At 37.7% G+C, this 12,913-nt stretch overlaps 1 protein-coding gene across 3 annotated transcripts in view; it reads right to left on the reverse strand.

Annotated features, from left to right (window-relative positions):
- Positions 1 to 7,033: 7,033 nt before the first annotated feature.
- The window catches only part of LOC121387368 (ralA-binding protein 1-A-like), a 60,897-nt gene continuing 55,017 nt past the window's right edge, over positions 7,034 to 12,913 (reverse strand). For all 3 annotated transcript variants that reach the window (XM_041518437.1, XM_041518438.1, XM_041518436.1), the window contains exons 13-15: positions 10,258 to 10,347; positions 9,570 to 9,772; positions 7,034 to 8,979 (exon numbers count right to left, since the gene is read on the reverse strand). In XM_041518437.1, coding sequence (XP_041374371.1) covers positions 8,833 to 8,979; positions 9,570 to 9,772; positions 10,258 to 10,347 — 440 coding nt within the window. In that variant the 3' untranslated portion in view covers positions 7,034 to 8,832. The remainder of the gene's footprint in view (positions 8,980 to 9,569; positions 9,773 to 10,257; positions 10,348 to 12,913) is intronic.

Raw genomic sequence — 12,913 nt, forward strand, 5'->3', positions numbered from 1 at the left:
ATACATCAATACGTACATACATATATACATACATGTCATACAGATAATGAAATTTAATAAATACTGCTGCAGTAGTCTAAGTACAATGCACTGTTCCTCTAATTGTAATTATTTCCGTCATCACCAGTACACTCGTGTAATGTAGGCCTAACCTATAAAAACGTACACGAGGCAGGAAATTCATTTTGTAGAATGGGAAAGCAAAGATTGCTTTCAAAATGTTTAAGCTGACGTGAGAAGCAGAAGCAGACTCCTACTAAGACTTGTAGTGTAACGTTTTTCAATAAGTTACGATTAAAGTTTGTTTTGTTTAACGACACCACTAGATCGCATTGATCAACTAATCACTGGCTATTGGATGTGAAATATTTGTTAAATCTGACATGTGGTTATCAGAGGAAAACCGTTACATTTTTTCCCCAATGCAACAAGGCATCTTATATATGCACTTTCCCATAGACAGGATAGCACATACCACGGCCATTGACCAGTTGTGGTGTACTGGCTGGAACGAGAAAAAACCCCAAAACAGTTGAATGGATTCACCGAGGTGGTTCGATCCTGTGACACAAGCACCTCAAGCGAACATTCAACCGACTGAGCAAAATCCTGCGCCCTTTTTCAACAATGCGGAAGACAGACATGCATACAATGGTAAGGTTTACGTTATCGTTGCCGAAAGTCATGAATTCGTGATCTAACATAAGTGGGAAAATACAACAACAAAAACTTCTTGTGAAATTGATTATTGGAAAGTATATTGTGCATTTTGAGCAGCATTTGAGCAGCATTTGAGCGGGCAGGACGTAGCCCAGTGGTTAAGCGCTCGCTTGATGCACGGTCGGTTTAGAATTGATCCCAGTCGGTGGACCCATTGGGCCATTTCTCGTCCCAGCCAGTGACCACGACTGGTATGTCGAAGGCCATGGTATGTACTATCTTGTCTGTGGGATGATGCGTGTAAAAGATCCCTTGCACATTTATTTATTAATCATCGGCTATTGGATGTCAAATACTTGGTAATTTTGACACAGTCTTACCGAGAAAACCTGCTACATACATGTGTATTTCTATTAGTAGCAAGGGATCTTTTATATGCACCATTCCACACAGGATAGCACATACCACACATACCACAGCCTTTGATATATACCAGTCGTGGTGCACTGGCTAGAACAATAAATAGCCAAATTGTTCCTTCGATGGAGATCAATCCTAAACTCACCACGCATCAAGCAAGTGCTTTACCACTGAGCTATAGTGGTGTTGTTAAACAAAAAAAAAAGTTTTTTTTAGCCAAAAACTCAGGACAACGATTTTATTTGAATCAAACACAACATCAAATGACAACATTTAGAAATATCTCAAGAGTCTATTTCTAAAATGCGATATACTGTACATGTATGCCGCCTTCCAAATTTTGGTCTTAGCAGTGAAGGTACCAAAATTGCTACCACTTACCAATATAATAGAGTTTTTGTCAAAGACCGATCTAAAAGTTCAGCTTTGTTTTCTTCAGCAACACCACAAGAGTACACTGATTTATTAATCATCTGCTATTGAGTGTCAAACGATTGGTATATCAAAGGATGTGGTATGTGCTATCCTATCAATGGGATGATGCATATAAAAGATCCCTTGCTACTAATGGAAAAATGCAGGTTTCCTCTCAAAGACTATATTTCAAAATCACCAGCCGATGATTAATAAATCAATGTGCTCTAGTGGTGTCGTTAAACAAAACAAACTTTAACCTTGCTTATATCAGTAATGTTTACGACTCCAGTGTAGAGATGGTGGGAAATGGCAGGTGTGTGGCCGAGCCTGGTAACAAACTTTAACCTTGCTTATCTCAGTAATGTTTACAACTCCAGTGTACAGATGGTGGGAAATGGCAGGTGTGTGGCCGAGCCTGGTAACAAACTGTAATTCTTAAAACAGGATGGGCAGTGGTCTTGGTGGTGTGTACTATAATTACAGTAGTCGTTATCTCTAGCCATCACACTTAAAGGCGCAGACACTAGTTTCAACCCGTGAAAATAGATGCCAGGTTTAGTTAATCTACAAACCTGCAACCCACATTTAGATATGGTTATAACAGAGACAAGCTAAAGTCTGTGATGTTTAAACAGGGAAATACTGTCAAAAATAACTAGAGCGTGTCTCATTAACCATTACTTCTTAGACAACATTTGGATATGGATAAAACAGAGACAAGCTAAAGTCTGTGATGTTTAAACAGGGAAATACCGTCTAAAATAACTAGAGCTCGTCTCATTAACCATTACTTCGTAGATAACATTTGGATATAGTTATAACAGAGACAAGCTAAAGTCTGTGATGTTTAAACAGGGAAATACTGTCTAAAATAACTAGAGCTCGTCTCATTAACCATTACTTCGTAGATAACATTTGGATATAGTTATAACAGAGACAAGCTAAAGTCTGTGATATTTAAACAGGGAAATACTGTCTAAAATAACTAGAGCTCGTCTCATTAACCATTACTACTTAGACAACATTTGGATATAGTTATAACAGAGAGAAGCTAAAGTCTGTGATGTTTAAACAGGGAAATACTGTCTAAAATAACTAGAGTGTGTCTCATTAACCATTACTTCTTAGACGACATTTGGATATGGTTATAACAGAGAGAAGCTAAAATCTGTGATGTTTAAACAGGGAAATACTGTCTAAAATAACTAGAGCGTGTCTCATTAACCATTACTACTTAGACAACATTTGGATATAGTTATAACAGAGAGAAGCTAAAGTCTGTGATGTTTAAACAGGGAAATACTGTCTAAAATAACTAGAGCATGTCTCATTAACCATTACTACTTAGACAACATTTGGATATGGTTATAACAGAGAGAAGCTAAAGTCTGTGATGTTTAAACAGGGAAATACCATCTAAAATAACTAGAGTGTGTCTCATTAACCATTACTTCTTAGACGACATTTGGATATGGTTATAACAGAGAGAAGCTAAAGTCTGTGATGTTTAAACAGGGAAATACTGTCTAAAATAACTAGAGCGTGTCTCATTAACCATTACTACTTAGACAACATTTGGATATAGTTATAACAGAGAGAAGCTAAAGTCTGTGATGTTTAAACAGGGAAATACTGTCTAAAATAACTAGAGCGTGTCTCATTAACCATTACTTCTTAGACGAACACACCTTTTTAAAACCTAGGGTATGTCGCTTTAAGGCTGGTAGGTAGTGGGTTCACATCCCAGTAATGGCTTCCACACAGCTAGTTTTAAAGACGATCGAACGCTACATCGACTTATTTCTCTAGCCCAGTGATTCACTGTTGGATTCGGATTGATCCCTGTCGCAGGACCCATCAATCTATTTCTCATTCTAGTCTGTGCACCATAACTACTAGAGAACACCGATTAATTAATGATCAGCTATTGGATGTAAAACATTTGGTAATTCTGACACATAGTCATCAGAGAAAACCCGCTACATTTGGTGCATATAAACGATTCCTCTTGCTACCAACTGAAAAGAAGTGTAGCAGGTTTCCTCCTTAAAACTATAAGTCAAAATTACCAAATGCCTGACATCCAATAGCCGATGATTAATAAATGGTGCATATAAAAGATCCCTTACTACTAATGGAAAATATAGGACGTTTCCTCTAAAAGACTATATATATGTCAAAATCACTAAATGTTTGACATCAAATAGCCGATGATTAATAAATAATATGCTCTAGTGGTGTCGTTAAACAAAACAAACTTTAACTTTGAATTATTTCGTTATTTATTTCACCACTAATTTTTAACACCTGTCCCAGATAAATGGTTCAGCTTCTGAGGTGTGTGCCCAGGACAGCGTGCTTGAATGGATACAAGCATGAACATCAAGTTAATACAATGCAATACAATACAATACAACACAATATAATACAATACAATGCCATACAATACAAGTGTTTACTTAACCGTAAGGCCTCAAGCCGACAGTACATCTATACTAAGACGAAAACGTTTAACAATTTGGTAAATGTCAGACCATTTGGCCACAACTAATGGATATTTCTTTTAGGGCCTCATGGCTAAAAGATAGGACAAAAAGGCAACCTTCACCAAGTGTATTAATATAACACAACAGTACCCATTCATAATAAATAAGTGTGAACAGAAAGAAAAACATGTTTTATTTAACGACGCACTCAACACATTTTATTTACGATTATATGGTGTCAGACATATGGTTAAGGACCACACAGACATTGAGAGAGGAAACCCGCTGTTGCCACTTCATGGGCTACTCTTTTCGATTAGCAGCAAGGGATCTTTTATATGCACCATCCCACAGACAGGATAGTACATATCACAGCCTTTGATATACCAGTCGTGGTGCACTGGCTGGAACGAGAAATAGCCCAATGGGCCCACCGACGGGGATCGATCACACACTGACCGAGCATCGAGTGAACGCTTTACCACTGGGCTACGTCCCGCCCGTAAGTGTGAACAGTTTCATGTCTTTTGTAATAAAACTTTCAGGAGTCGCGTTTGTATAATGATGACCAATTACTAACATGCAAAATAAGGCACGGCCAGATTCTGTTTAACGTTCAGGGCATACAACTAGGGCACTCTGGCAATTCGAGGCCTCAAATGTACTTACATAAAAGAAAACTTTGTCCCTTTCAAACTGAAATCAGACATAGATGTAACTGATGCATTATTTGTCAGTATAAGTAACAGAAGACTTTCAATACAAAAAGAAACTGTGTAAACCAGGCCCTGAACAAACCGGAATCCTGTCAAAACCCGGCCACTTTTCATGGTTTCCGAAATCCTGTCTAAATAGCATAAATCAGAGGTGGGAATTGGTGAACTGTAAAAAAAAAAGAGGAGGAAATCTTGAGGGGAAATTCTTGAAATCCTAAGCTAAAATCTGTGCCATATGACACATTTTGGAGGAAAAGACGATTAAAATGCGAGGAAACACAATGTTCCATGAGGAAAACAGCTGATCTGAGGAGAATTCCCACCCCTGATAAATATTAGGTCACCAGCATGACCCGGTTCAGAGAGGTTTCACTGTAAAGTGAAATGCACATCACTGAATGCAACTTGTAGCTTGTAGTACCAAATCGCTAAACATTTTTGTCCCAGTATACTGTGTTCAGTTACAAACATGGCATACACTGAAGACAAATGAATTAATGTATCAAGGAAAGATGAGATATTTGACAATTTTAGACAAAGCATAAAAAGAAAAATGTTGGAATGAGGGGTTTATTAGGAAAATGAGGAATGGGTCTTTGGTGCGAGATCAGAGGGGTGGGGTAGTGGGGTTAGAGAGGTAGGCGTTGGGGGAAGAGTTAAAAGCAGGGAGGCAAAACAGATGAACAATTATCATTTTAGTAGATACACATAAAATACCAGATAACATATATAATATAAAGATATATAGCACAGCTGGGTCAGTATGATAAATGTATATTTACAATGAAAATTAATGACTATAAACTAACATGTTACGCATGTTACATGTTACAACAGCATGACTAGTTGTTTTTTAAAAACGATCATAAATGAGTAATTGTCGCCATTATATTGCATGTGTGTGTGTATGTATATATAAACACTGTAGGACAGGGCCTAGTGTGTTGGCAAACTTGTGCCCAATTCTTTTGCTCGGCCTTAGTGGCACAGTGGTTAAGCCATCGGACTACAGGCTGGTAGGTACAGGGTTCGCAACCCTGTACCGGCTCCAACCTAAAGCAAGTTCTTAAGGGCTCAATGGGTAGGTGTAAGACCACTACACCCTCTTCTCTTTCACTAACCACTAACCAACTAACAACTAACCCACTGTCCTGGACAGACAGCCCAGACAGCTGAGGTGTGTGCCCAGGACAGTGTGCTTGAACCTTGATTGGATATAAGCACGAAAATCAGTTGCAATGAAATGAATAACTCTTTTGTCGTTTACACAATGAAATGTTTTCAATCAATTAATCAATCAGTAAACGAGTATTCTGCAGCCAAGTGTTGTAAACAAGACATACAAAACACTGCAAGTTGTTGTCTCTTTCTTTCTTCTTTTGTTATGCATATTAAATAACAATTATTATTACGTACTAGTACATAATAAAACTTTTAACAAAGGAGTCATTCACAATTAAAATGATTAACATTTTTATGAGCCTACAATCTGTAAGTTGTGAGGATGGAAGAGGTTTAATAAGAGTGTATCCTTTTAAAAGAACAAGCAAAAGTTGATTAAAGGGACACACCCTAGTTTTTAAACACTAACTTTAAAACATAAGTTTTCCAGGGCAAGCTCTGGCACTCGCCAATTGCGAATTTAAAAAACAATTGGTAAAATTTGGCGAAATAATTTCATGTAATAATTGATATTTTGTTACAAAATTATGGGGGTTTTGCAATTTTTCAAGTTTAACAGAAAATTTAGCAACATTTTCTGCTGCCCCAGAGCTAGTCCTGTTTCCACCCAGACTCTAGTTTCAAACTGTAAATATGGACACTACGCTTGGTTAATGTACAAACCTGTAACTGTAAATATGGACACTACGCTTGGTTAATGTACAAACCTGTAACTGTAAATATGGACACTACGCTTGGTTAATGTACAAACCTGTAACTGTAAATATGGACACTACGTTTGGTTAATGTACAAACCTGTAACTGTAAATATGGACACTACGCTTGGTTAATGTACAAACCTGTAACTGTAAATATGGACACTACGCTTGGTTAATGTACAAACCTGTAACTGTAAATATGGACACTACGTTTGGTTAATGTACAAACCTGTAACTGTAAATATGGACACTACGTTTGGTTAATGTACAAACCTGTAACTGTAAATATGGACACTACGTTTGGTTAATGTACAAACCTGTAACAGATTTAGATACAACAGAGTGAAACAAGAGTCTGTGATGTTATACATTTTGTGGTATTAGAAACAACAGGATGACCAGAAACACTTCGGTTCTACTGAAATGGATAATACAAACAATAAAATATAAACAATGTTGGATTTCAGTGATCATAAACGGCTCTAATAGTGACACATATGCTGAAGTGTGTAAAAACTAGGGTATGTCCCTTTAATGTATTCTTTACAAACATTTTTTTAATGCATATTTACATTTTCACTTATTACTGTACCAGTTTTTTTTTTTTTTTACTGTTAGCATACACATTTGTTTAAATGTGTTGCCTTAAACTATTGATTCTGGTGAATCCAACATGTTTCAACACATCTGGGCACGCACTTATAAAACATTGGAGTCCAGACTCCATCTCAAATGATGTCACACGCATGCATTTATATGACGTTGCCATGACATTACTATCTCAGAGTCCATGCTTAATAAACATTTAGAGTCCAGACTCAATCTCTAATGATGTCAAATGCATATACAATTTGTTGTCATGACGTTAGTGTCTCAGACTCTATTAGAGTGTCGAGTCTAGACTAAAGGTTTTATAAGCACAAGGCCTGGTGCTTATAGTAGCTGAAAATATATAGTTTATATGATACCAAAAAGGTATGTGCCTCAAAAATTAACAACAGCTACTATTGATTATGATGCAAGTGACATTTTCATAGTTTATACATCAGATGGAAGAGCATATAAAGTAACAGCATAGCAGTATATGTGTGCATCAGTCAAAAGCTATCAATTATTACGATCATGGTTAAACAAATATTGTTATTAATGAGCCAAATTTAGTTAGCAAATTTGTAGCCCAATAATAATAATAATTAGCTACCAAAAATGTGACACAAATACATGTAAATGTATCTTGAATTCAGCTTATTGTTGTTTATTTATTGTGAAGTATTTTAATCAGGATCATCTTCAGCAAACATTTACGGAATGACATCTAAAACCCTGTTCTCCATTTGTGAAGGATGACAACGAACAATAGTTTCGATGAGGAGTCTTTACATTGAGGTTTTTCCTGAAACGAGTCTCAAGAAAAAGATATCATGACGGTGAGATTTAGCAAGCTCCATTGATTGATTTTCCTGACACAAGTATCTGAAAGATCAACTGACAAGTCCTGGAACTATTCTCTAGTGCAATCATCGTTATAATTCCAGTAATTATTACATAAAATTCACTGCATTTAATTTTTGTAACATGACATTGCTCCTTCTCACAGCTGATATATCATGTGACCAGAGCCGGTTTCAGGATCCACGGGGCCTGTAGCACAAATAACAGTGGGGCTCCCTTTCCCAGTATATATATTTTGCAAGGGGGAAAAGTAACCTGGGCAAAAATAAAGGTACACATCACCATGGGGCCCCCTGAAGTGCAGGGCCTGTAGCACGTGCTACGTGTGCTACTAGGATAAACCGGCTCTGCATGTGACACCAAAAACTATGTTGTATATTGTGCGACATAAACAACAGGTAGCAATGGGCGTTTATCGCCAGGACGACAAGACATTTTTTTAACAGAGCTTTCAGACCTTTTGAGGGTTTCCACTAGAACATCTTTTTAAGGGTATGGAGTTCCAATGATTAAGAACTTGTATTTAATATTTTAAAGTTCTGCTTAATTTTTTAGAATGGTGTAGCGATCTTTGAATCATACTTATTGAACAAACAAAATATTCCCTGTACATCCTTTTTACTGTTTACCATCTGGAAAAAAATCTGCCTTTTTATCATCAAGTGACTGCACTAGAAACATCTGTGGTCAGTGTTGAAGGTTTCATGTCATCACAGAAATGTCTCCCGGTCCTGTCCACCGCTGCTATTGGTAGGTGACTGCACTAGAAACATCTCTGGTGGGTGTGGAAGGTTTCACAAATCACAGAAACGTCTCCCTGTCCTGCCCACCGCTGCTATTGGCAGACGACTCCAGCTGTCGCTGCTGTAGAAGTCTGATTTCCAGCTTCACCGACAGACAGATCATCCGCTCCTCGTGGATCTTCTGACACAGTTCTGAATTCTGTTTCTGTAAAAACGTTAAAATAAAGTATCCTCAGGAGTGTTTCAGACAGACAAACACACAGACAAAAATAGACAGACAGACACACATGGGACAGACACAGACAGACAGACACACATGGGACAGACACAGACAGACACACATGGGACAGACACAGACAGACAGACTCCCGTCTAAAATTTCATTCTTCTGTTTCAGTGTGAGTAGGATGTCCTGAAGTTCTTCTTCATCCTCGCTCTCATCACTGCTGTCAGACAGATACAGAAAGACAGACAGACACAGATACACAAACAGACAGACAGACTCACCTCTAAAATTTCATTCTTCTGTTTCAGTGTGAGGAAAATGTCCTGAAGTTCTTCTTCATCCTCGCTCTCATCACTGCTGTCAGACAGACACAGACAGACAGACACAGATACACAGACATACACAGACAGACAGACAGACAGACAGACAGACTCACTTCTAAAATTTCATTCTCCTGTTTCAGTGTGAGTAGAATGTCCTGAAGTTCTTCTTCGTCCTCGCTCTCATCACTGCTGTCAGACAGACAGACACAGATACACAGAAACAGACAGACAGACAGACAGACTCACTTCTAAAATTTCATTCTCCTGTTTCAGTGTGAGTAGAATGTCCTGAAGTTCTTCTTCATCCTCGCTCTCATCACTGCTGTCTGAACACGAACTCATGTCCTCAAGGTCAGAGTCCTGCCTCAGATACTGCAGTTCCTGAATCTCCTGGTGCAGTCTCTCTATCTCACTCTCCTCAGTCTCAATCTTCTGTCTCAGTTCATCAGCTGTAAACAGACACAACAGATCAGAAACCTGTCTCAGTTTATCAGCTGTAAACAAACACAACAGATCAGAAACCTGCCTCAGTTCATCAGCTGTAAACAAACACAACAGATCAGAAACCTGTCTCAGTTCATCAGCTGTAAACAAACACAACAGATCAGAAACCTACCTCAGTTCATCAGCTGTAAACAAACACAACAGATCAGAAACCTGTCTCAGTTCATCAGCTGTAAACAAACACAACAAATCAGAAACCTGCCTCATTTCAACAGTTGTAAACAAACACAACATATTAGAAACCTGTCTCAGATTCTGCAATTCCTGAATGTCCAGAAGCAAAAGCTCTTATTTGAGTCCCAATCTTCTGTTGCCAGTTCATCAGCCACATATATTCCAGATCGCCAATGGCTCTGTAAGATCCTGTAAACTTAGAAATAAAGCAGTTGTGTCTTCTATGTAGGAAATGCAGGCAAACTGACCGACTCACCAATAGCCAAGAGTTCCTCTTCCTCCATCTTCTGTGCTTCACATTCCTCCATTAATGCTTTTGTCTCCTCATCATCAACATCCCACAGCACTGAAAAAAAAATAACACAGAGGTTAGACAATCATGTAAAAACACATTCATCCCCACATCATCTACATCCCATATCACTGAAGCAAGAATCATGACTCGCTATGCAAGGTTCAATGATCACTACACTATTCTAAAATGTTCTATTATGGTAGTTGCTAATTAATTAATTTTTATAAATAACCAGACATCCTTTCAGAGGCTTTAACGTTTCAAAATATGATTGATAAATCACTCACGTCATAAGCTCTAAACAATCATCGAAATGTTTTAGATTAAAGCTTGCCGAAAAAAGACATTTTGCATATTAAATACATTGAACAATCATTGAATCAAACGCGAATGCTTTATCAATGGACTGTGTCCTATGGCCGCTTAATATCAGATTTTTCAGTACACAAACATTCCTTTCATCAGGGGTTCTAGAATATTTTTAAAATTCACTTGCCATAGGGCCAGTGGATTTGAAAATTCACTGGCCATGGTGAAAAATTCACTTGCCCAATTTTAACTGTTGATAAAACAAAAAACAGTAAATTAAAATAATTAACTTTTTAATGTCCATTTTTCATACTGAGATCATGTTTAATCAATTTACACAACAGACAGACTCATTGGGCATGCTTTATGGTTTGTTTAGAAAAATATGCAAATAATTAATAATTTACACATTTTATTTATTTGTAAATAGTGACATGCAACCTTTAAAACTAATAAAAGACTGGTTACCGTTTTGCTTATTATTAGTATTAGAGTAACAAATCTTTGGATTTCAGTGTAAAAAAAACAAAAAGGCGGCAAAACAATGAACTTTTGTTTTTCCAATGTTTACACTTTATAACTTTAATAAAGTTATATCAGTAGGTATATTGATGTCATGGATGGGTCAGAGATTACTGGTTGCCAGCTATTTGTTAGTGAAATATTGCATGTGATAGCAACTCGAAAGAAGTGACTTGTAGATGTTTTTTGTGTTTTTTGTATGATCGTAAGACGTAGTGTTGTAGATTTTTTTTTTTTTTTTTTACCACTTGCCATCGGGATTGCACAAAGTAACTTTTACTGGCCCGAATCCAAAAAACACTGGCCTCGGGCATCGGGCCACCGTATTCTAGAAGGCCTGCTTTCATCTAAAAGGCCCCACTCACCATCTTCCTGCCTGTCTATGTGTCCAACACTACTCGTAATATCAGATTTATCAATACACAAACATTCCTTTCATCTAAAAGGTCTCACTCACCATCTTCCTGCCCGTCTATGTGTCCAACACTACTCGTAATATCTGATTTATCAATACACAAACATTCCTTTCATCTAAAAGGTTTCACTCACCATCTTCCTGCCTGTCTATGTGTCCAACACTACTCGTAATATCAGATTTATCAATACACAAACATTCCTTTCATCTAAAAGGTCTCACTCACCATCTTCCTGCCTGTCTATGTGTCCAACACTACTCGTAATATCAGATTTGTCATGTGTCCAACACTACACAAACATTCCTTTCATCTAAAAGGTTTCACTCGTCATCTTCCTGCCTGTCTATGTGTCCAACACTACTCGTAATATCAGTTTTGTCAATACACAAACATTCCTTTCATCTAAAAGGCCCCACTCACCATCTTCCTGCCCGTAATATCAGTTTTGTGAATACACAAACATTCCTTTCATCTAAAAGGTCTCACTTACCATCTTCCTGCTTGTCTATGTGTCCAACACTACCTGTAATATCAGTTTTGTCAATACACAAACATTCCTTTCATCTAAAAGGTCTCACTCACCATCTTCCTGCCTGTCTATGTGTCCAACACTACTCGTAATATCAGATTTATCTATACACAAATATTCCTTTCATCTAAAAGGCCCCACTCACCATATTCCTGCCCGTCTATGTGTCCAACACTACCCGTAATATCAGATTTGTCAATACACAAACGTTCCTTTCATCTAAAAGGCCTCACTCACCATCTTCCTGCCCGTCTATGTGTCCAACACTACCCATAATATCAGATTTGTCAATACACAAACATTCCTTTCATCTAAAAGGCCTCACTCACCATCTTCCTGCCCGTCTATGTGTCCAACACTATCTGTAATATCAGATTTATCAATACACAAACATTCCTTTCATCTAAAAGGTTTCACTCACCATCTTCCTGCCTGTCTATGTGTCCAACACTACTCGTAATATCAGATTTATCAATACACAAACATTCCTTTCATCTAAAAGGTTTCACTCACCATCTTCCTGCCTGTCTATGTGTCCAACACTACCCGTAATATCAGGTTTGTCAATACACAAACATTCCTTTCATCTAAAAGGCCCCACTCACCATCTTCCTGCCCGTAATATCAGTTTTGTGAATACACAAACATTCCTTTCATCTAAAAGGTCTCACTTACCATCTTCCTGCTTGTCTATGTGTCCAACACTACCTGTAATATCAGTTTTGTCAATACACAAACATTCCTTTCATCTAAAAGGTCTCACTCACCATCTTCCTGCCCGTCTATGTGTCCAACACTACCCATAATATCAGATTTGTCAATACACAAACATTCCTTTCAT

The sequence above is a fragment of the Gigantopelta aegis genome, chromosome 13 (assembly GCF_016097555.1).
Source record: "Gigantopelta aegis isolate Gae_Host chromosome 13, Gae_host_genome, whole genome shotgun sequence".
NCBI classification, from domain to species: domain Eukaryota; kingdom Metazoa; phylum Mollusca; class Gastropoda; order Neomphalida; family Peltospiridae; genus Gigantopelta; species Gigantopelta aegis.